We start from the raw sequence: 24907 nt of genomic DNA, 5'->3' as shown, positions 1-24907 counted from the left end.
GAAGGCATAACCCTCCAGTGGAAAATTAATCTCCAGCTATCCAACATCAACCAACTCATAGCCAAAGCAAAGGACAACACCAACTCTGGAAAAACATGACCAAACCAAAAACTACTTTTTCTCCATAAACGACTAAGCACAAGCAACAAGAAAAAGAAAGAGAAGAGGGATATCGACCAAGGAGAAAAAAGTGGATGGTGGAGGAGAAAGATAAAAGTGGTGGCAAAATGGATGCGGATGGAGGAAAGGTGGTGGATTGGTGGGAAAGGTAAAGAGTGGCAGGTTGACTATCCTAGAGAGAACTCATTAGTCATTAGTACATTACTTAATTAAATGATTAAAAAATCTAATTAATTGTAACATTACATTATAAATTTATAGTATGATTTCTTAATTAATTATAACATTACATTATAAACATTAGAACAATATTTAATTAAATAATTAGAAATTTAATTAATTATAACATTATATTATAAATGTATAGTATGATTACTTAATTAATTATAATATTACATTATAATTAAATAATTACTTAATTAATTACAACATTACTATATTACATTATAACCATTACTAATTTATAACATTAAATTTACTACATTAGTATTTAGTATTTTATAAATACCCAATTATAACATTAAATTAATAAATTTATAAACATTAATAATTTATTAATTTATCAAATAGACCCCTGTTAATGTTAGTATAAAATAATGGGGTATCTTGTAATTTTACATTTACAAACACAAAGCAAAATAGTGAAAATACCCAATTCGATTAGGGTGTGTCACACCTAGCCTTCTGTTGGCTTACCCGGCGGGCCTAGGCCCAGACCCGAGTGTGAATTCTACTCAGTATTGTCCCCCCTTAAGGGATTTCTTTGCCTCCCTCATGGCTCAAACCCATGCCCAAGGGGTTGTAGGCAAATGGGAAGCACCATGAGTACCATCAGGCCAGCTCCTTAAGGGGGAAGGGGGGGGGGAGGGGGGGGAAGGGGACAATACTGAGTAGAATTCACACTCGGGTCTGGGCCTAGGCCCGCCGGGCAAGCCGGTAGAAGGCTGGGTGTGACATTTAAAAGGCGTGAGTTCTCAAAACCCATTCATTTCACCCATTTCCACCTCTATCCTTTAATTCTTTACAAACTCACCCCCATTTTACACTATTCTCCATGAAATTTCCTTGCATTTTACTCCTCATTTTTCCTGCTAATTAGGGATAAAATGGTCATTTTACCCTTATGGAGAATTCTCTAGAAACCTCAAGAACTTTTCTACCGTCTCGTCGCCGCGGCGAAGAACTTTCTGTTGCCCCGACGAAACATTCTAGAACCGACACCGCCAACACAGAGCAAACATTGCCGCGGCGAAGACTACAACTTCAAAATCCGCTAAGTCTTGATCAATTCCAGGGTAAACACTCAACCAAACCCAAAACATAAACTCAACCAAGGGCTAACCAAACAACATGAATAAGATACAACCTCATTTAGGGAAAATTCAGTAACCCTTTAGGCCATACCTTAAATAGTGGCTACGTATTTCAAGTGGGGTGTTACAGGGTGTTATCTCAATATCTCTTTATTCTCTTCTTCTCCATTCTCTCTGTCGTCTTCTTCTCCTGTGTTTTCTGGAACTTCAAGTGTTGATTCTCTGAGGCATATTATTCAGATTGAAGGTGCGTGATATAAAACTAATCAACTATGTTAATATTATTCTTTCTCTTTGGCGTTATTAACTTATAATGCTGTAATCCATATTTCTCTATTTCCTTAATTCCTTTTATTCTTTCTGTTCAGTCACCTTTGTATTGTGCTTGTGGTTGTGGGGCTTCTCTTTTGGCCCTTCAAAACAATGGTAATTGAAAAAGATTAGTGATTTGTGAACTGGGTTTTGTCTCTTTGAAGCAATTTCTCAAAATTATAATCCATAACTACAATCCACAGATATGTAATGCACAATGCTATGTATGATTGAATTTTATAAATTTTTATATAATTGGACAACACAAATTGCAGCAACTTGCAAGCTTGCAACTGCTACAATTTGCAGCAGTTGCAAGCTGCTGCTACAAATTGCAGCAGGGCAGTAGTTGTAAGCTGCTGTTGCAAATTGTAGTAACTGCATTGCAGCATTTGCAAGTTGCTGCTACAAATTGCAGTAGTTGCAAGCTGCTGCTGCTGCAATTTGCGACAATTGCAAACTTTGATATAGGATGTGACAAATTTTCCTCTTATGAACATCTGTCCTCATAAGGATTTATTCTCTATTGTTGATAAATAATTCTTTATCTGATTAAATAATTATTTATTTATGTAATCTTTGCAGGAAACAATGTCATCGACTAGAGAAAACACCGAGGTTCAGAATGCACAGACTATTGCTGCAGAGTCAACTTCAAATAAGCCTCAAAGGTTTAGGCCAAATGCCAAGTCTACGGTGTGGCAACATTTTGAGAAGATTTATAACAGCAAAACGAACAAGATTGAGGGGACAAAGTGCATGTATTGTGAGAAGACCTTCGCGTATAGTGTGGCTAATGGCACTTCTTCGATGCGCAAGCATCTTACAAGTTGCAAGAAGCTTCCTCAAAATGTAGATAGTTCTCAGACACTTCTCTCTTTCAAGACCACACAAAGGATGGAGGGCAAACTAGTGAGGTTGGTACTTGGAGATTTAATCAAGAGGAGTGTAGAAAGTTCCTTGCTGAAGTGATAATTAGTACGGAAGATCATTTCACAAAGGTTGAGCATCCAAAGGTTAGAAAATTTCTTAGTGCATTGCAATCATTATGGAAGAATGTTTCCCGTTTCACAGTGGCAAGGGATTGTTCGAAGATCTTCAATTGTGAGAAAGTTGCACTCAAGAACAAGTTGTGCATTTGAAGTCCAGAATTGCTTTGACAACCGATATATGGACACCTATTCTGAATTTAAGGTACTTGTGTCTCACTAGTCATTTCATTGACAAGAAATAGGTTATATACAAGAAAATTCTGAGTTTTGTTAGAATTAGTAGTCACAAGGGTAGGGAGGTCGGGAAGGTGGTGGAGAAGTGTATTATTGACTGGGAAATTGAAAATAAAGTGTCCACTATAACGGTGGATCATGCAACTACTAATGATGTGGCAATGACTTACTTGAGGGAGAGATTGGCGGATAGGAATGCTTTGATTCTAAATCATGGTTGTTAAATCGTGTATCAAAAACCTAATTTTTTGAATCGTGTATTGCGTATCGTATCATATTGTAGGATACGCCTTTTTTTTAAAAAAAAAAAAAATTAATATCATCCCCAAGATTAATTAATGAATTTTGTGATATTATTGACTTTAAATTATGGTTTTACATAATCAAAATTATCACAAAATTAAGAATCTATATCATTTCCTTTCAACCATTCATACAATTTCCAAAATCAATATCAATATCTATATCTCCACTTGTGTTATTATTATCATGCAAAATGGGCAACACATCTTCCTCTTTATTTCTCCATGCAAAATAGGTAAATTTAGGGGGGTTTTAGTGAATCGGGTTGGGTGACCCAGATCTGACCCGATTTTTTTTTGGGCCTTTAGCCCAAATTAATAAAGTCACATTGATTTGTATCGATATTTTTAAGGATACAAATTGATACGTATCGTATCGTAGGATACATATCAATGTATCGAAAGATTTAAAATATATTATCTGATACGTATCATTGGCGACTCGTATCGAATCATATCGTAGGATATGTATTGCGTATCATAGGATACTAATAATCATGTTCTAAATGGTGAACATTTTCATATGAGATGCACAACTCATATTTTGAATTTGATTGTGAAGGATGGTATTAGCGAGATTAAGGAATATGTTAGCCGAATTCGTAATGCGGTTAAGTATGTGAGGAGTTCTTCCAGTAGAAGCCAAATCTTTGAGAGATGTGTCAAAGAAGAAAGGATATGTTATAAAGGTACGGTGTGTCTTGATATTGCTACTCGATGGAACTCGACTTTCCTCATGTTGGAATCGGCAATCAAATTCAAAAAAGCTTTTAAAAGGTTGGAAGAGGAGGACTCCAACTACTTGGTTGAAATGACATATGATGTTCCTTTTGATGAAGATTGGGAAAATGCAACTGTGTTCGCCAAGTTCTTAAGGAAATTTTATGAAGCTACAAACAGAATGTCAGGGTCCAACTATATGACTTCTAACAATTATTTTCATGAAATTGTAGACATTGTCACTACTTTAAATGATTGGGAGAAAGACTCTAATGTTTGTCTTAATGCAATGTCAATTAAAATGAGGGAGAAATTTAACAAGTATTTTGGGAGTCTTGACAAAATGAACGTGATGGTGTTGATTACAGCGGTGTTAGATCCTGGAAATAAAATGAAATATGTGAGTTGGTGCTACAAAAAAAAGATGTATGCCGATGATTACGAAAAGGCTAAAAGGATGTCTGGAATCATGAGACACGTGTTACAAGAATTGTTTGAATTTCATAAAGGACTTCCATCAAATTTAGATGAAAGGTAAGCTTCTAGTTCTTGTCCAACAAGCAGAAATGATCAACCTTTACCTGTTGTTAGTAGTCAGCATGGTGGTATTGCCTCGACCCTATGAGGTCGGCATATGTGGAGGAGATGGAGGTAGAGGTACATGATGCTACCAAGTCAGAGTTAGACTGGTACCTTGATGATAAATGTGAATCCATAATGTCTAACTTAAATGTATTGGAATGGTGGAAAGCAAATGCATCAAAGTATACAGTTCTCTCGCGTATGGCCAAAGTCCTCTTTGCAATCCCAATGTCTATAGTTGCTTCCGAGTCAGCTTTTAGTACATCGGGTCGTGTACTTGATAAATTTCAAAGTTCTTTATCTCCGCCAGTTGTTGAATCGTTGATTTGTATAAGTGATTTGTTGAAATGTGCACCAACTCTGGATGAAGATGACTTGGAGGATGCAGAGGCTTATGAAACGGGTATAGTATCTAACTAAGTAACGATTATATTCTTATCTCTTAAATTTATTTTAAGTTATTAGTAAATAAATTTATTCAATGTTTTTACTTTTTTAAGCTACTAATTGACTTTCTTGTGTTTATTTTGTAGAAATGATTGGACTTCAATCACTTAACGAAGGAATATCCACGCCTAATTTGGAGCATTAGACATGAGTCATGTTATGCTTTTTGGGTTGTTTTGTAGTTTTATAATTATAGTGATTGAAATTAGTGGGAGAATCAAAGAAGTTGGTGATAGTTTCTAACTTTCTATATTGTTGTTTGTTTGAATGATTTTGGTGAAGTTATTTGATGTGAATTGTGATGAATAATTGTTTGTGTTTTGGTTTTGATTGAGGAATTTTATGTGAATTGTGATGAATTGATTGAATTCAAGTGTTGCCTAGAGATTAGAAGATTTATGAGTTACATTGGACACAAATGAATGAGTAATCAAAATTTGTTAGGGGCGTATTTGTAAACTTTTAAGGTCTTTTTGTCATTTTTTAAACTAATAGGGGGGTAATTGATTTTTTATAGGGTACCCAGGAAAGGAACTGGAACCTACATTTTAAGTTCCGATTCCTTGAATTTAAGAACCTGTACTATGCAGTTCCGATTTCGATTCCTTTTTTTGGGAACCTATACTATGCGGTTCCGATTCTCCCGAAAAATGCAAGGTACCCAGAACCGCTCACCCCTAGAGAGAAGAGAGAGGATTTTCTCTTAGTAACCTAGATGTTTGTTCTTTGTAGTTCTTACTAACTTTCCTTATTTTACGTTTGAATATGTTTCATCACTATGCTATTTGAATATGTTTCATCACTATGCTATAAAGAGCATATGTGTGTAATTAGCCAAATTCAATTTGTGCATGGAGTATCTTTATCTTCTATGCCTTGTGGCCACAGCTTCTTGAGTATTTATCGAATGTTACTGAATGTCTTTTATGTAAGGAGGATATTAGAATTCTTTGCTATTTGTATCATTTTTTAAAACTATGTATAAAAAAAACGAACATGTATTACACGTAGAAAATACTTATAATAATTTTTTTTTTATATTTTACTAATTGATCATAGAAGTTTTGGGAAGGAAGACTACACTTAGTACTTTGTGTACTTGTAAAACCCCTCCCTAGCCGGGTATTTCCTAAGTATCCCTTGGCCATTGAGAACCTAGAAAACGCAAGCCTAGGAAAGAAGTTTATTTTAAAATCCTATTTAAAGAATAAACCTATCATATCATTCTAAGTATAAAATGCCATAAAAACCTCCCTTTTTACAGAACCAAAAAGTGCCAAAACATCGTCCAACTACAAATCTCTTAATTGGCATAATCATCCTTCATATGCACACATACACCAATCAACACACCCATTTACACCATCCATAACCAAAACATAGCATCATACTCAAATTAACATAAATAAATGTAAGTTTCATTAACCCTAGGTGTTATCAATTGTAGTCATAAGGGAGATTTTTTTTTCCTTACCTTAGTATTCAAAGCACAAAGATACTCCTCCTTAGCTCTAAAGGTTCACCCTTTTTATCTTACACATATAATCACTTATGAATTTCTCTTTTAACTAAAAAACACAACAAATTAGGGTCTTAAAACTCACCTTAAACCCTGAAATTGAAGGTCTTAAAGCGAGAATGGTGATCTCCTTCGAAATTCAACTTGAAATCCTATGAAAATTTGAGAAGAAAATGCTTGGTTAGTGGCTTTTATGGTGGATTTGAGAGATGAAGAAGAAGATGATGCATTTGGGGTGTACAGGGCCGACTCCTTTCTCTTAAAACCTTGTAGATATTTATTTCATTATTACTCTATTATGATTGGTCAATAAAAGTTAGATATAAGGGTCATTTGGCATAAATTTTTCATATAAGGGCGTTTTGGTCATTTCCACTATAACATAATGATTAGCACTCATTTAATGTCATTTGACTTCTTTTTAACACTTGGTAATTAAGCAATCCTATTAGGTAAATAACTAATTTACCCTTGGTGCACTTTTATAGATACTTAATTCATATGGATTTGCATGAAAAGATAATTGTACCCTTGGCTAACGTTTACACCATTTAACCATATCAATCAACTTTATGACCATTCTACATTCATTTCTCTTCAATGAAATCACCTCTTACACTTTATAATGGCCACATCTTGATATGCATGCAAATTGACCATTTTACCCTTCCATTCAAAAAAAGAAAATTACATGAAAAAGTAAATTTCATACTTAGGGCATCGGAATAATAACGTGAGGTTTACAGTTCTGCTACCACTATTGTATTAAAATTGCATGGTGGATACATGCAATTTTACATATTTCACAATAGATTCACCAAATGTTGTAAATAAATCTGAATGATATACACTATTAGAGATGTCAAATAGGTCATTGTATCACTTATGTTAAGATTCATGAAAGCATAAAATTATATCATGCATATTTTGTGTATATATCATGCTAATTTTGTACATGTCTTGTTAATTTTGTGATGATACGAAAAACTATATATTCTTTAATATATTTTATATCCAACATATAATTTCATATCATGTCAATCGCCCATTTGACATATTTATAAACCATTAATTATTGTAGTTTTTGTCTTTGCATTGATATTTATTATCATTTTTATTTGGTTGGTTTACAAACAATCAATAAGAAAATGTACTTTATGTAGGGAGGATATCAGTATTCCTTGACTATTTGTTTACAAGTAAAAAATACTTATAAGAAGAAAAAAAATGAATATTTTATTACCTAATTTTATAATTTAGAAAATCCTACTTGATCAGCATGACAATTTAATGATAGATCAATTTAAAAACTAACACATGATAATTTTTTAATAGATAAAATAATGAAAAAGAAATGGACTCTGTAGTTAGATGAACTAGGGCACCTAGTATAAATAACAATGAGAACATGGTTTCATGAAGGCAAAACCAAGAATTAATTTTGTAAGAGAGTTTTTTTTTTTTTTTTTTTTAAATTAATATTTGACTTTAGTATTTTATTATTTTTTAACAAAATTATTAAGCATGATAAATTTTTATTAATAGAAAAAAATCATATATCTAATTAGAGAGGCCTAATATATAAGTCTCATCTTTTTAAATTATATTAATAAAAAAATTCAAATAACAATAGTAAATATAATACAAAATTTAAAAATAAATACATAACTAATACAAAAATGTATAATGATCAAATAGTCTTATTTTCTTTTTATTTCATAACAAGGTAACACCTTAATTTTGTAATATATTTTTCAAATTACTTATTAATACTCACCTATATTCTCTATCATTTTGATGACACACTTTTAACGTAGGTTTTTATTTTTTATTTTTTTGTTACCTCTTTTATAATTATACAAAAAAGTTCATAAATAGAAAGAATTAAGTTTAAAATAGTTAAATTAAGAGAAGATAACATATTTGATTCATGAAAGTTTGATTGAAAAGCAACAAGTTTTACTATTTCTAAATTACTAAATTAATTTTATTTTATTATGTTTGATAAGTAGAATAAAAAATTATCTAAATATGAACTTCATTTTCAAGACTTTGATTTATACATGGATTCTTTTTAATTTTTCATAATAGACGGAATAGGAGATGTTACATTACAATTTAACAATTTTCCTAATATTCTAGATTGCCTTATTTATTTATTGTTAATTTGTTATCATGGTTCTCTTTACTAGATAACTAAATAATTTATGCAATGGAAAAGGAAAGCATTAAATATGTGAGAGAAAAATACTAGAAAGAGAAAGCTAAAACTTAATTAGCGGCTGTAATTTGGTCAAGTCAACTTTGCTCTTAGCTATTCAATATGGTCAGGGCCGGCTTAAGGGTAGGTAGGTGAGGCACCTGTCTAGGGCCCAAAAAAATGGGGCTCAAATTTTTTATAATTTTTTTTTTAATATCTTAAAAAATGAAAATGATTTATAATTTCTTATCTAAGCCAAGGGGTCCCCAATAAAAAGTCATAAAAGCTCAAATTTATTATAAACTTTTTACATATATTTTCATCCAAAGTTTAACAAAATAGTAAGTTTGTACCTCTAATTTTACATATTCTAGTTTATACTCCTAAATTAACACATTGAATCTCTTTTAACAATGGAAGACTAAAATAGTCATTTACATATCTCAAATTACTCACCCCTAATTCAATCTCAAAATTTGACATTCACATAAATCATCTCCAGCCCTCTTCTGCCACCAATGGTTTGGAGTTGATTTCGGTCAATTTTGGTTCCGGTCGATTTTCTCACCAAAATCGACCGAAATCATCCTTTTATCATTTCCCAACCTTGATAGCCCTCGATTTGACTAATTTTTGATGAATCTCGCAACCCAACTCCACCACATGACAGCCATTTCTAGCCTTTTTAGCATGTACCCGACATTGTTGGCCTTCCCCGACACCACCATCTTCCTCCCCTCAGCCCTTTCACTAAAACCCCTATCATACCTTATCTGTTTACTCTACCAATCGCCGGCCATCGATACCTTTTGGGCCGTGAGTTCTCAAGCATTTTCTTATCAATCTTGGCATTGAAAATCAACCATTTCACCACTCATCACTTCTCCAACATCTACTCTCCAAAACCCCCCACCAAGCTAACCTTGTTAGCCTGCCGATTGTTGTTCAACTCTCCTAGTGATTTTTCATCTCAAAAGGCAAAATAATAATAATAATAATAATAATAATAATTTTTTTTTTAATATATGCTTATATTATTAGAGGGCCCCAAAGTAACTCCTGCCTAGGGTCATAAATGTTCTAGAGACGGCCTTGAATATGGTACGTTGGTAACATCTAGTGTTTGGTAAACAACTTTTAAAATTGGTTAAGTGTAAGTTGGTTATAAAATAATTAGATTTGTGAAAAGATTATAAAAACTAGTAAAAATAGTTTATAAAAATCATATTATTTCTAAAGCTGATTTTATATCATAAAATAACAAACATACCCAACGAAACTAACATAAATAAACAATTGATTTATTACAATTAATTCAATAACTTGTTTATAAATTTTAAAAAAATTGAAATAGGATTGGTTGTTGCCATCAGTTAATCGACAGTCAATGCCGATGAACAATGGCACATTGGCACTATATCCAATCATATAAAGATTGAAAACTTTCAATGTGTCAAAAATCCGGTTGAATCACTAGATTTCAACGTCGCTTTTGGTCACAAAAGGCGATCAAATTTTTCTTTGCCTTTTGCAGTCAAAGTATAGGTCGAAATCCGGTGATTAACCAGATTCTGATAGTTCGACATGCACTAGTTCTTATAGATTGGTGGTGGCACAAATGCACCACCTTTGATCGACTTTGACTGCAAATCAATGGTGGTTGACCGACAGTTGACTGCTATTGACTATCGTCGACCTGTGAACTGTTTTTTCAATTTTTTTATATTATTGATTTTAATTATATAAATTATTTTAATATTTTTCAAATGCTTATAAAATACAAATTTAAAATTATAAAAATATTTTAAAAGAAAATGTCATTTTTATTCATTACATATACAACAAGAATTTCAAAATCTAATTTACAAAATGTACAATTATAGATTTTGAAAATTCCAAACACAATAAAATTTATTTTCAAACCTAATTATTTTCAAAGTTGGGGAAAAGCTGATTAAACTTAAAGCTACAATAATCTTAAACTAATCCTTGTTATGAAATATTCTATTTTATAAAAAGATTCAAAAGTAGGTTTTCATAGCTTTCAGAATAAAAAACCGCTTTTGATAAGATTAATTACAAAAAACACTCTAAAGCTTACTTACCCTTAGATTTTTTTAGAAATAATTACTTAAAAAACCTTTTTTTAAGAGTGAAATTGAAAACTGATTTCTTTTTAATTGGTTTAATAGATAAAACTTTTCATCTAATTTCTTTCCACTTTTACCCTCTTCGCTCCACTAGTTAAGGAAAGCTACTCTAGTTTTCTCTCCCTTTTTTTTAAATTGATTTTTTTAATTAAATTAATAATATAAAAAATTATCTAAAATTTATATAAAATAATTATTTATTATTTATTTTTTTTATCTGTTTATATGATTAAGTTATAAGTATAGTATAATTGTTTTAGATAATCACTCAGAAATGTAAATCATACCATTCTCAAGTTAAACCCTTTAATCCGAAATCAACATCTACCAGATAACCATTTCCTTTATATTTATTTATTAATAAAAATCTCTCACAACAAAACCTAACAAACTTGACAGTTAAAACCGTACCAAAACCTCAAACAAAACCGAGAGCTTACCAAAAGCTAGCAAACGATCAAACAAACAAAAACTCACCAATACCAACACGATCTACATTCTACTCCTTTGCTCTTCTCCAATCCAACCACTTTCCAAATTCTTCTGCCTATTCGATTCCTTTGGGATGCGATTCTTCAGAAGAATTGCAGGATTGCTAGGGTTAGCTAGAGACAATGGTTCCGAAGTAAAAGAAGGCGAAGATGAAGTCGATGATAGTCTAGTCAATAACCGCCCCAATTTTCAAGAAACCGGTCTTCCTCGTAAAGGTTTTGGTGTCAAGGTACAAGTCCCTGTGGAACGGCCTCAGCAAGGTCCCGTTCTTGTCCCCTGTACTTCCGGCGACGGTGGCGTCCAGGTCTTTCTCACTCTTTATCTCTACATTTTGATAATTGTGTAATATAATTATGTTTGGTGCTGGCTTAAAATCTTTTGATGATTTGGTATGAAAGATGTTTTCTTTTATAGTGCTAAAATAATTGTTTGGTCAAAATTTTGGGTTACTTGATTAATTTATGAAGTAGTTAGATCATCTGTTAAGAAGCAAGTTATGAGTAGTCGAAGGAAAGATTGAACGGAAATGATTTTTGTTTTTATGATTGCTACTGCCTCTCAGATAATTTTTTCTTGTGAGATGTAAGACCAAAGAACCAACGGTACTCAAAGGTACAGAACTGATTACTTTTATAGTTTACATTGTCTAGATTGCTTTGTTAGAATCTTGGAGTTTACGGTGTCTAGATGACTTTGTTAGAATCTTGGAGTTGTAGAGGGGATGATATGGGCATTTGAAGTAAAGAAGTAAGATTGGATTGACCTAATGTGTGCTATGGACACCAATAGGAACTGGAGATGAATAGAAGAAAAAAGATTTTTTGAGAAGAATGTCTCAAGGAACTAATAGTGTTTCAGTAATCAGAGGGAGCAATACAACTATGTTTTGCTGAGGTTTCAGTGGCCTTTTTCTGTAAGTGTGTTGTCATTGTGGTTTAGACATCATGTGGGCTGCTTGGCCAAGGCTCAAGCATGGAGCTTCATGTTTAAGCATGCTTTGTGCACAATATGCGTACAAAACTCCTTGCCTGCCCTTGCGGACATTTGGCTGTCTATAGATTCCATGGTACTTAGACATTATTACTATCACCTTCAACAACTTGGTCCAATACAAGGAACTACATTGCCTGTGCCATGTATGATGGCCTTAGCTTCACCTTAGAGACTGCTTTGTAACAATGCATTTCACTTGACCATGGTTAATTGAGGGCCTTATTAATAACACTTTGATAAAATGAACTCTTGTTTTTCTCTCTTAAAGAGTATAAAGTTTTTCCATGTAGTTTCTCATTGTATTATTTTTCCATTATTGCAGCAGAGTGAGCATAAGATGCTCTATTTTTTGATTTCTTTATCTTTACTTGCTATTAAAAATTTCTATGTGTCATATGCAATTAATAGGCTGTGATCTATCATGGTATAGGATGGCCCTAGAGCATTTGGTAGTAAAGTGCTGGGAATTGAATGGAGCAGATCAAAGAAGAGATTATGAGTTTTTCATGGCTAGGTAGAAGAACTATAATTTTTGTTGAATTTTTTATTTTAAGGAAGATAATTAGAGTCTTTGGAACTTTAGCAAGGGAGTAAAGAAGAGAGAACCTTGAACAGAAACATGAGTAGAGAGAGGAAGTTAGAGAAAAGAAGTAGAGATCATTGTGCTAGAATAAGGGGAGACAAGAAAGAGTGATGGAGAAATGGTGACTCCAATTAACAGAAACTTTCCTTTAATCCAAGTTGTATCTTCTTTATAGCAAAGATCAGTTCCTAGGAAGCACTCTTGTAGTTTGATTGGAAGCTTTAAGGGCAACTAATGCTTATGGGATAGAGTCTGAATGCAAGATTAAGCTGGTGGGATTGACAGGATTGAAACACATTTTGACTTCATATTTAAATTTCAAGGGCAGAGCTGAATCATTGGAAACATAAAATATTCCAATGTGATAATTATAACTGGTTATTGTAGGATAAATAACTCCTTTTGAGTGCATATATGTTTGAAAGATCTAACAGCTGTGCAAATTTATTCCCTTAGACTATGAATGTAGGGCTCATATTTTTCTTGAAGATTCTTTAGTTAAATGAAATCATGCCAAACACACAAGAAGATTGTTTTCCAATGTGTAAGTTTGCCGAATAATTAAGGGTTTGGATTTGGTTTAGTCAGCGAATGTGACTTTTGATATTCAAATGAGAGGATGAAAGAAACAGGTATGGTGAATGTGATTTATATGTTTCTTTTATTGTGATTTTTATTAGAGGACTCCTTGAAGTATGCTTATAGTTAGGGAAGTTTTGCTAACCTCTTCTGTCCTTTGCTTTAAAGTCTAATGTGAGGGAAAATCAGCATTATTTGCTTGTATGATTACCACACTATGTTATGATATGACTTTTGTATTTTAATTTTCATAGATTAATATCTATGCTGTCAGTCTTGAAATATTTAATATTCTTGTAAAGGCCTTAAATTTATTGGTTCTTTATTACAAATACAAATCTTCTTTTTCCTATCAAAAAAGAAAAAAAAAGAGATATTTTTGTAAGTCATGTCTAATATTTAGTCATTTCAGGTAATGTTAACTTGCTCCGTGATGAGCATAAAATATGATGTCTTCTGTTCAGACTAATCAATTCATTTTGCATGCTGGACGCAATTTAGTCATTACATTTGCTTCCAAAGATGCTTCCATTGGCAAATGTTTTGTTACTTTCTTCAAACCTGTTTGAAGATCTTTCAGTATCCTTTTTCCTAAGCCAAAGATGATTCATATTTTGCATATTGTCTCATTAGGAACTCTCGTATTTATTTTTCTAGAGCTTAGTTAATAGGCTAAACTTGTGAACTGCAAACTTCTAATCACCTAGCTTTATTTAATTTGCATCTCAAGTATCATGTGTTGCTTAGCCATGGGTGGTATGAAAATCGAATTTAGTGTTTGTGGCACTTTTATATGAATTAGAAGGATTTGGCATTGACCATCCTGCTTGCTAGTCAAAATTAACCAAAAATGGATAGTTATAGCCAGTATTGTTTCTTCTGCCAGAGCTATGCCCAGTTACAAAATAAGAAGACTCTTGAGACTGGTGTTGAATTGTTGGTGGGGGATGAGTATTGACCGACACAGCAACTTTACCTGTGTCATATATTTTTGGTTCACCCACTCTCTTGTTCAAAAATAAATAAACAATTTGAATAAGACTAAATAAATAAACAATTTGAATAAGACTGGGGGAAACGAGCTCTCTGTTTTTTTTTTTTTTTTTTTTTGTTTTCTTTTACACCATTTGTTTATTAGTTATTGCATTTTATGCTTCTATGTTTTTCACTAAAAAATTCAGTAGTTAGTGAAAAAATGTTAAATGTTGCTTCATATGGTTGTTATATAGCATTGGACTCTCTTTGGTCATTATTAATAGTTATTTTTTTCTTTTTTCCGAGATTACTTCTGATTCTTCTTTTTCCTCCTGATTTTCGTATTTGTTTTTTATTGCTTTTTCAAGTGTAGAATATGTTTTTTTATTCTTTTCTGGATTCAGGGTTTAGGATGGTATGCAAAACGTCTCAGGATAGATGAAGATGGAGATGTAGCAGATGAGTTCCTTGATGAGGTCTCCTCACATACATCAGCCAGTATGGAAGAGCAACATAGGCCATTGCCAACATTCGAAGTAAGGTACAGTACCAGACCAGCTATAGTGAAGAACCAGGTCTTGACGCCTGATGGCAAAATTCAGCAATGTGTGGAATACCAAGGTAGATTGCAATGGGTGTGAAGGACCTTTGTGAGCGTATAGGTTTTACATTCGATACCAAAAGTATGTTAACTTTAATTCTTTTGGGTATATGATCTTTCTACTAAGGTTGTGGAACCCTTTTGTACTGTTGTAGCGTCCTGTCGTGTTTGTGTTAATTGTTTAAAAGGGTTTCCTCAACTACTTTATTGGGGATTTTGATTGTACCTATCATCACTCATAATATTTGCAAACTGTAGCTTTTCTCCATAATGCAAGAGTTCCATGAACTATCAACTGAGTTGAGTTGTTCTGTATACACAGCAAAACTGATTAGTATCAATCAAAAGCTCCTTGCTTTACCTTGGTCTTTATATTGATTGCTTTTGTGTTGAATCGGCCTGGGTTATAGCAAAAACTAGGAAATAGAGATAAATGATAATCAATGGCGACAACATTAAGTTGATAGGTTTTTTTATTTGGTTTTTGGTGACAAGATTAAGTTGATTGTTTTCTTATTTGGTTTTTAGTGTAATATCACAATGGTTTCTTGCAATTGTTTCCGCAATCTGACCGGTTTGATTCTGCTCCCGTCCCTGGAAAATGGAGTTGTCTTATACCTTAAAAATATAATATTGAGCTGTTATCCCTGGAAAATAATTTTAAAAATTCTATAATATTTGAATGAAATTAACTATACTTAAAAATATACCTTAGAAACTGTATCATATTGTAAATATTATGTTTCCAAACATTATTTGAAATTAAAACACTCTTAATTAGAAACGTTCTTGCTTACAAGATTACAAACAAAAATTCCAATCCAAAAGCAAAGTAGCTAGGCTCAAACATGTCTGCAACGAAATTTGTTTAACTAGAAATGTTTCTTATGCACTGGAGGAGGAGGGTTGCCACCAAGAGGATAAGTAGGCGCAGTGGTTGCGGGCACAGGAGCAGCGATTCCAACCGGATGGTGCTGGTGGTGTCCGTGGGTCGTCCCAACCACTGGCTCATTCATCTGCCCATGATGAGTAGCTGCAAGATAAGGGTCGTCATGATGATGCTGGGCGTAGCCGAGCACATGAGACTGCTTGGCTCGTAACTTCTCAGCTGTATGCTCAGCCTTGGCCTGGTGTAACTCCATCTTCGCTTGAGCCTCTTTGGCCTTCCCACGCTGATGCGCTATCTCCTTCTCTTCCTCTGTCCTCGCTGCCGCTTGCTCCACCTGCTCTTCTACTTTGGTTTTGTAGATGTCGACGTGAGCCTTGCCGGAGCTGGCTGCGTTGCTCACTTTTTCCTTTACTGTATGCATTATTTGATCTCTCTGTTAAAACTTCTTGTAAATTACTTGCAAATGATTCCTGAGTAGTTTACTGTATGCAGTAGTGGTAGTAACACAGGACAACTTAATTCATCTTCTTATACAAATTAATTTCTGACCAGCGATACATGATGAATCACCACCTCCTGCCACGTGTCTCTCATGCAAGTTCGTCTCTTGAATTTTATGACACGTGTTTGCTCCTGCTAAGCTCCATATGTCCTGCTTAGCCAGCTCCTGTACAGAATTAAATCAGGATAATTTTCCTATGCAAAATTGTATTAATTAAATGGTAATAAAAAATTAAAAAAAATTTGAAAGAAAATCAACGGTGCATAGATGACTCACACAAGTGTTATTATACAAATGTGTTGTAGTATAGGAAAGCCCATTTCCTTTTATCTTTGAATTGCCACGTTGCAGCAACTACGGACCAAAGCTATCCATGGACCTGCTCGCTCCCTGCAGTTCATGCACTTCTCTCTACCGGCAACCGTCGCTTCACCGGCAAATTACGTCGCCAAAGACCAGCACTCGTAGCTTAAACTCCTTAAAATGCCGTCGCATAACAGCATCTTCGGAGCTCCAGACTCCGGTCGGCGTGACCAGTAATTCTGGTAACTACTCTTCCTCGATTCCGACTCACAAAGTCACCGTTCACGATAGACAACGCGGTGTCGTTCACGAATTCGTTGTCCCCGAGGTACGCAATCGTTTTTTTAGTGCTGTGGAGCTTAAGCCTTAAATTTATAGTAAATTTTATTTTACTAAATTGGTTGTGTTATTGAATTTGATCGATTTTCTTGTATTAATAAAATGAAATGCAGGACCAGTACATATTGCACACAGCGGAAGCTCAAAATATCTATCTTCCTTTCGCTTGCAGGCACGGTATTGTTCTCTCATTCACCGAAACAAAACAAAACAAAACAAAGTGCTTGATACTGTAATTTTGTCACTAAAATACATATATATGTATCACATTGTATCATTTGGATTAGTAATTATAATTAGGGATGATAACATCGAATTACATTTTTTGGTCAACCTTATGTAAATGCCATGTTTAGTTTTAGTTAAAGACTTCTTTAATTGTTAATAATATCTTTTATTAGAAAGTATTGTCAAATGCATTTACTATTAAGTTGAAAATTTCCTTTTTGAATTTGAGAATCGTGAAAATGTTCGGTATTAAATTCAATTATTTATGGTTTTTGGATACTAGAGCTCCAAGAATTGATTTTTTTTTCTTTTTGGTGGGGTGAAGAATGAATCATAATCCAAACTTCTTCTTTAGTTTTAGGTTGATGCTGATAATAAGTTTACAAGTTAAATAACTAATCATATTGATTGGAAAGAAATTTAATGTATTCAATTACAACTTGGCCTATATAGCTATGAGCTGCAATCAAGTATTGTTGTTTTAAGTTTGTATGCTTTTGTGTGGGTGAAAAATAGCCTACTAAAGATAAACATCAAGTGCAATTTCAACGATAGATTCAATAAATATCAGCTACACACAGAGTTGTGGTTAACATAAATTTTTCACCTCCATGATATGCCATAGAACTATGGTGCAGATGTACATCCAGATACTACCAGTATATTACGAGTCAACTATTTGGCCTTTTGCTTTGATTCATCATTTTCTTTCATTTGTACTCTGCCCCCTACGTAGTGTTTCTATTTGTGACATATATCTACAAATTTCAAAAGTATTATGCAGTTTACTGATAAGTATAGCTAAGCTATGATAAAGTAGACAAGTCAGATAATTCATTCAGTCTCTTAGTTTGAAGCTTGTATAGTTGAACAATTGTAAAAGATTGATTTCTATCGTTTTCAGAATGCCATCTTTCACTGAATTTCCTTGTTAATTTATCCTGATAATAGTTACTATTAAGTGCACTTCAAACGGATATTAGTGCAGGCTTTGCTTTTTTATCAGTTAAATTGTTATTGATGAAAGCTTTCTTCTACATGGCAGGTTGTTGCACTAGTTGCGCTGTACGTATAAAATCTGGACAAATTAGTCAGCCTGAAGCATTGGGGATATCTGCTGAATTGAAATCAAAGGCATGTTTTGGTATCTGTATTTTATATTTAGATTTGTGGAATAAAATTTCTCATAAATCTATTTTTTTCTGGGAACTACAAACAAAATGCTGTGTTGCATTGACACTGGTGTTGCATTTACTATAGTCACTTTATCAATTAATGTGTTACAAAATACGGCTGAAAGTGGATGCTTTATTCAATTTAGAAGGCAACTTCATTACTTCACCCTGAGACAATGCTTGGTAACTGAGACCAGAAAAAATCATGAACAGAGCTTTTTTTCTGGTTCAATATTATGTTTGGACCAGATATGCAAAGATTCATGGGGAATGGATCAAACCAGCAGTTATCTATATAGAATTGAAGAACAATCATTTGTCCAACCAGTTGAACAAGCAACAATTTTGAATCTTGGCGTGTTCATTTTTCAAAATTATGTTTTCCGATAAAAAATAATAACTTCTAAAGCATTCATGTTTGTTCTGGTGGTTCTTTGGTATACTTCTTTTGATTTCAGGGATATTCCATTTTTTGTTTTGGCATTTTTTATGTGTTAACAAAGGAAGTGCAGTTATCCACTTATGCATGAAATGTTGACTTATGATTAACTTTTCAATTTGATGTCATACTTTGATATGGTTTTGAGGAAATTCAGGATATGATATTTATTGTGATGCAGGGGTATGCACTTCTTTGTGTGGGTTTCCCCTCCTCTGATGTCGAAGTAGAAACACAGGATGAGGATGAGGTAATGTACAAAACTCTGGCCCTTCACTAGAAAAGAGGCCAATTGATTGTTTGAATTTTCAATTGAAATTCTTTCGTTACATTGTGATTTATTAGCATTCAAAGATTCATGTCTACTGCCTTAATTGCATCTTTTGTGCTTCTTCCTTAAAATAGTAATGTAGTGTCTATATGATATGAAATTATTTAAAGACTTTTTGCTTGGAATGGAATGTAAAATTACTGGCCTGTGCAGGTATATTGGCTTCAATTTGGAAGATATTTTGCCCGGGGACCAATTGTAAGTTTATGATTCTCAGAAGTTTTTGAATTTTACATTGCCTTTTAATAAAAGTATCAGAAGAAAGAAGAATTGACCAACTTCTTTATCTGTTCAATGCACAGGAAAGGGATGACTATGCATTGGAGCTAGCTCTCGGTGATGAATGAGCCATATAAAATGCCAAGTAGATGTTGAGAATTTACTGAGAAAGGCTTGCGGATTCACTTTTCTGCCGTCTATTTCTTTTTTTATATTTGAGCTTAGACTTCTTACTCTTTGTTTTAGCCTTCTTATGTATAATGTATTACATGGTAAACATTCCTAGTTGTGTATGGTTGGTTAATTGTCTGCTTATTGCTGGGGAAGACCTATAAGTGACTGATAATGTTTATTTGCCATCCAGCTTATCAATGATATTGTTATGATCAGGAATTTTGAACGTGTAATTTTTTCTCTTACTCCTGTAAAAAGGACCTGATTGACGAGCCCACTTCAGCCACAATGTATCTGTGGAGATCTCAAATTCAGGAATCGGGATATACAAAATTAGCTCTAACATCACGGATTCACTTACATAACAAACCCAGGTGTTTGTTTGATGAAGTCAGAAACATATCCAGACATCCACAGCAAGGAACAAGGTGAGTTGCAGGTCAGTTGTTAAATTAGATGAAGATAAGAAAGGCATGGCCTTCTCAGCCTTGTGTATTGTGCACTGGTATTTTGGGACAATACTTCTCTCTGTATGTTATTGTCTATGCAGAATGTTACTTGGCAATCCATCTAGTTTGGTTAATCGTTTGATCTCACATGTTCGATTAGTGAAATAAGGATGTTAATTATCTGGATTTGGGCTCTTATAGCATGTTTTTTGAGAAACGAAAGGCAGTTTTGGATGTTTTGCACAGATTAAGCTTGGTACAATGCCAATCTAAGCAATGATTCTTTTACCCATTTAAATTTAGCAAGGATATGTCTGTTTGATATGGACTTGTTTGAGGTTCATGTTAAATCCCATCCAATTCATGTCTAGCAATCAAACACTCCTTATTCTCTTATTACTAATGAAAATAAACAAATGAGAAATATGAGCACCTGATACCCTTCATATAGTCGTAATGGAGATTTGAATGAAATATTTTGTTCGTGTGGGATCTTTGTAATGGTCATATAATTACTATTTCGAACTGGAATGAGTTTTCATCTTCATGTATGGTGCTATATTTATCTTTGATACAGACTAGATTGCCTTTTGATGTTACTTTGATTGTTAACTTCCAAAATGGTAAGTATGCGTCTTATTCAGTTCACTTCGACATAACTCAAAATATCTTCTGTAGCCATGTGGAGGAGCAAATGTACAGGAAAATAAGGTTAGCTTGCTATCCCTGTCAAATGTTAGTATTATTGAAGAATCTAATGGGGCCTTCATTTTTATAAAGCTTTCAAGTGAATATATTTGATCTATTCTTGATATTTTTCTAGTCCCCAATTGGAACTCTTGTGAGCATGTATAGTATCTTGATTCTTGACTTTCCAAGCACATTTGATAGCCAGAAATTTGCTTGCTTGCCTTCATTGCTGCCTGGCTGTACTTTGTGAATTATTATATCCAAGTATCTTAAAAGATAAGATCTGTGGAGGACCATTTTGTGGAGAAGATCACTGGTGACACTGACTCTTGACTGTTCAGCTCTGAAATGTTCACAATTTATCGTACCATTATTTGAAAGGAATCTTTGAACTGAGACTCAAGCGTGGCCTAATGCGGATAGATAGTGAAACTGAGTTGTGTAAACTCAGTGTCAAATCTTAAGTTTCAGTCTCTGGCTACTTCTGTTAGACAGTATTTACTTGGCCTCTTAAACAAGGGAATGGAATTTGTCAGGAATGGGGATACTAAAGGATTGACCTAAAATATTCGTAGAACACCCGTATAATTATCATTATGTCTGGACTTCTTGTCATGTGGATCTGGCAGCGTATCCGCTAAATTAATGAATGGGCTCCTGCTTTCTCTTATGGTGGCAGACATGTTTGTTACGTATTGAAAGAGGTAAAAAGGTTCACCCATAGACCCTTTTGAAAAGTTTAGGCTCATGGTTGAAGATTTACCGCTGTGACTTGTGAGTGGGCTTCACAGGCACAGTGCCACAGACACAACAGGCTGTCTACCACTCAGTTTAGGCCCTTTTATTATTAATTTATTATGCATGTTTAAGGGCCCTACTAAAGTTGCATTGAAGAAGAAGATTGATTGTATAGACGGACCTCACAGCTGATGATGTCTTTTAGGTTGATGCTGATAATAAGTTTACAAGTTAAATAACTAATCATATTGATTGGAAAGAAATTTAATGTATTCAATTACAACTTGGCCTATATAGCTACGAGCTGCAATCAAGTATTGTTGTTTTAAGTTTGTATGCTTTGGTGTGGGTGAAAAATAGCCTACTAAAGATAAACATCAAGTGCAATTTCAATGATAGATTCAATAAATATCAGCTACACACAGAGTTGTGGTTAACATAAATTTTTCACCTCCATGATATGCCATAGAACTATGGTGCAGATGTACATCCAGATACTACCAGTATATTACGAGTCAACTATTTGGCCTTTTGCTTTGATTCATCATTTTCTTTCATTTGTACTCTGCCCCCTAAGTAGTGTTTCTATTTGTAACATATATCTACAAATTTCAAAAGTATTATGCAGTTTACTGATAAGTATAGTTAACCTATGATAAAGTAGACAAGTCAGATAATTCATTCAGTCTCTTAGTTTGAAGCTTGTATAGTTGAACAATTGTAAAAGATTGATTTCTATTGTTTTCAGAATGCCATCTTTCACTGAATTTCCTTGTTAATTTATCCTGATAATAGTTACTATTAAGTGCACTTCAAACGGATATTAGTGCAGGCTTTGCTTTTTTATCAGTTAAATTGTTATTGATGAAAGCTTTCTTCTACATGGCAGGTTGTTGCACTAGTTGCGCTGTACGTATAAAATCTGGACAAATTAGTCAGCCTGAAGCATTGGGGATATCTGCTGAATTGAAATCAAAGGCATGTTTTGGTATCTGTATTTTATATTTAGATTTGTGGAATAAAATTTCTCATAAATCTATTTTTTTCTGGGAACTACAAACAAAATGCTGTGTTGCATTGACACTGGTGTTGCATTTACTATAGTCACTTTATCAATTAATGTGTTACAAAATACGGCTGAAAGTGGATGCTTTATTCAATTTAGAAGGCAACTTCATTACTTCACCCTGAGACAATGCTTGGTAACTGAGACCAGAAAAAATCATGAACAGAGCTTTTTTTCTGGTTCAATATTATGTTTGGACCAGATATGCAAAGATTCATGGGGAATGGATCAAACCAGCAGTTATCTATATAGAATTGAAGAACAATCATTTGTCCAACCAGTTGAACAAGCAACAATTTTGAATCTTGGCGTGTTCATTTTTCAAAATTATGTTTTCCGATAAAAAATAATAACTTCTAAAGCATTCATGTTTGTTCTGGTGGTTCTTTGGTATACTTCTTTTGATTTCAGGGATATTCCATTTTTTGTTTTGGCATTTTTTATGTGTTAACAAAGGAAGTGCAGTTATCCACTTATGCATGAAATGTTGACTTATGATTAACTTTTCAATTTGATGTCATACTTTGATATGGTTTTGAGGAAATTCAGGATATGATATTTATTGTGATGCAGGGGTATGCACTTCTTTGTGTGGGTTTCCCCTCCTCTGATGTCGAAGTAGAAACACAGGATGAGGATGAGGTAATGTACAAAACTCTGGCCCTTCACTAGAAAAGAGGCCAATTGATTGTTTGAATTTTCAATTGAAATTCTTTCGTTACATTGTGATTTATTAGCATTCAAAGATTCATGTCTACTGCCTTAATTGCATCTTTTGTGCTTCTTCCTTAAAATAGTAATGTAGTGTCTATATGATATGAAATTATTTAAAGACTTTTTGCTTGGAATGGAATGTAAAATTACTGGCCTGTGCAGGTATATTGGCTTCAATTTGGAAGATATTTTGCCCGGGGACCAATTGTAAGTTTATGATTCTCAGAAGTTTTTGAATTTTACATTGCCTTTTAATAAAAGTATCAGAAGAAAGAAGAATTGACCAACTTCTTTATCTGTTCAATGCACAGGAAAGGGATGACTATGCATTGGAGCTAGCTCTCGGTGATGAATGAGCCATATAAAATGCCAAGTAGATGTTGAGAATTTACTGAGAAAGGCTTGCGGATTCACTTTTCTGCCGTCTATTTCTTTTTTTATATTTGAGCTTAGACTTCTTACTCTTTGTTTTAGCCTTCTTATGTATAATGTATTACATGGTAAACATTCCTAGTTGTGTATGGTTGGTTAATTGTCTGCTTATTGCTGGGGAAGACCTATAAGTGACTGATAATGTTTATTTGCCATCCAGCTTATCAATGATATTGTTATGATCAGGAATTTTGAACGTGTAATTTTTTCTCTTACTCCTGTAAAAAGGACCTGATTGACGAGCCCACTTCAGCCACAATGTATCTGTGGAGATCTCAAATTCAGGAATCGGGATATACAAAATTAGCTCTAACATCACGGATTCACTTACATAACAAACCCAGGTGTTTGTTTGATGAAGTCAGAAACATATCCAGACATCCACAGCAAGGAACAAGGTGAGTTGCAGGTCAGTTGTTAAATTAGATGAAGATAAGAAAGGCATGGCCTTCTCAGCCTTGTGTATTGTGCACTGGTATTTTGGGACAATACTTCTCTCTGTATGTTATTGTCTATGCAGAATGTTACTTGGCAATCCATCTAGTTTGGTTAATCGTTTGATCTCACATGTTCGATTAGTGAAATAAGGATGTTAATTATCTGGATTTGGGCTCTTATAGCATGTTTTTTGAGAAACGAAAGGCAGTTTTGGATGTTTTGCACAGATTAAGCTTGGTACAATGCCAATCTAAGCAATGATTCTTTTACCCATTTAAATTTAGCAAGGATATGTCTGTTTGATATGGACTTGTTTGAGGTTCATGTTAAATCCCATCCAATTCATGTCTAGCAATCAAACACTCCTTATTCTCTTATTACTAATGAAAATAAACAAATGAGAAATATGAGCACCTGATACCCTTCATATAGTCGTAATGGAGATTTGAATGAAATATTTTGTTCGTGTGGGATCTTTGTAATGGTCATATAATTACTATTTCGAACTGGAATGAGTTTTCATCTTCATGTATGGTGCTATATTTATCTTTGATACAGACTAGATTGCCTTTTGATGTTACTTTGATTGTTAACTTCCAAAATGGTAAGTATGCGTCTTATTCAGTTCACTTCGACATAACTCAAAATATCTTCTGTAGCCATGTGG

General features: G+C 33.6%; 3 protein-coding genes across 3 annotated transcripts; 2 read left to right on the top strand and 1 right to left on the bottom strand.

Moving 5' to 3' along the window:
• The first annotated feature begins 11270 nt into the window (after positions 1-11270).
• LOC116146803 lies at positions 11271-15413 on the top strand. Its single transcript, XM_031432252.1, has 2 exons — positions 11271-11687; positions 14918-15413. The coding sequence occupies exons 1-2, from the start codon at positions 11457-11459 to the stop codon at positions 15152-15154; spliced, it is 468 nt and encodes a 155-aa protein (XP_031288112.1). The 5' UTR covers positions 11271-11456; the 3' UTR covers positions 15155-15413.
• Positions 15414-15775: 362 nt separating this feature from the next.
• Positions 15776-16512, bottom strand: LOC116146828 (late embryogenesis abundant protein 6). The gene has a single exon (XM_031432283.1). The coding sequence runs from the start codon at positions 16422-16424 to the stop codon at positions 15987-15989; it is 438 nt and encodes a 145-aa protein (XP_031288143.1). The 5' UTR covers positions 16425-16512; the 3' UTR covers positions 15776-15986.
• A 332-nt stretch (positions 16513-16844) lies between these two features.
• LOC116146859 (ferredoxin C 2, chloroplastic) lies at positions 16845-24005 on the top strand. Its single transcript, XM_031432307.1, has 10 exons — positions 16845-17136; positions 17261-17324; positions 18421-18509; positions 19171-19239; positions 19474-19518; positions 19623-19656; positions 22480-22568; positions 23230-23298; positions 23533-23577; positions 23682-24005. The coding sequence occupies exons 1-10, from the start codon at positions 16879-16881 to the stop codon at positions 23724-23726; spliced, it is 807 nt and encodes a 268-aa protein (XP_031288167.1). The 5' UTR covers positions 16845-16878; the 3' UTR covers positions 23727-24005.
• The last annotated feature ends 902 nt before the right edge of the window (positions 24006-24907 follow it).

Source organism: Pistacia vera, unplaced genomic scaffold, assembly GCF_008641045.1.
Source record: "Pistacia vera cultivar Batoury unplaced genomic scaffold, PisVer_v2 Contig483, whole genome shotgun sequence".
Lineage (NCBI taxonomy): Eukaryota > Viridiplantae > Streptophyta > Magnoliopsida > Sapindales > Anacardiaceae > Pistacia > Pistacia vera.
The sequence above is the reverse complement of the archived record's forward strand: the minus strand, read 5'-3'. Positions and strand labels throughout refer to the sequence as shown.

Coding starts and splice junctions, on each gene's coding strand:
- LOC116146803 (XM_031432252.1), top strand. CDS start 11,457: ATGCGATTCTTCAGAAGAATTGCAGGATTGCTAGGGTTAGCTAGAGAC. Junction 11,688..14,917: donor CCGGCGACGGTGGCGTCCAG/GTCTTTCTCACT, acceptor TTCTGGATTCAG/GGTTTAGGATGGTATGCAAA.
- LOC116146828 (XM_031432283.1), bottom strand. CDS start 16,424: ATGCATACAGTAAAGGAAAAAGTGAGCAACGCAGCCAGCTCCGGCAAG.
- LOC116146859 (XM_031432307.1), top strand. CDS start 16,879: ATGGACCTGCTCGCTCCCTGCAGTTCATGCACTTCTCTCTACCGGCAA. Junction 18,510..19,170: donor CTGCTGAATTGAAATCAAAG/GCATGTTTTGGT, acceptor ATTGTGATGCAG/GGGTATGCACTTCTTTGTGT. Junction 19,657..22,479: donor TGCATTGGAGCTAGCTCTCG/GTGATGAATGAG, acceptor TCTACATGGCAG/GTTGTTGCACTAGTTGCGCT.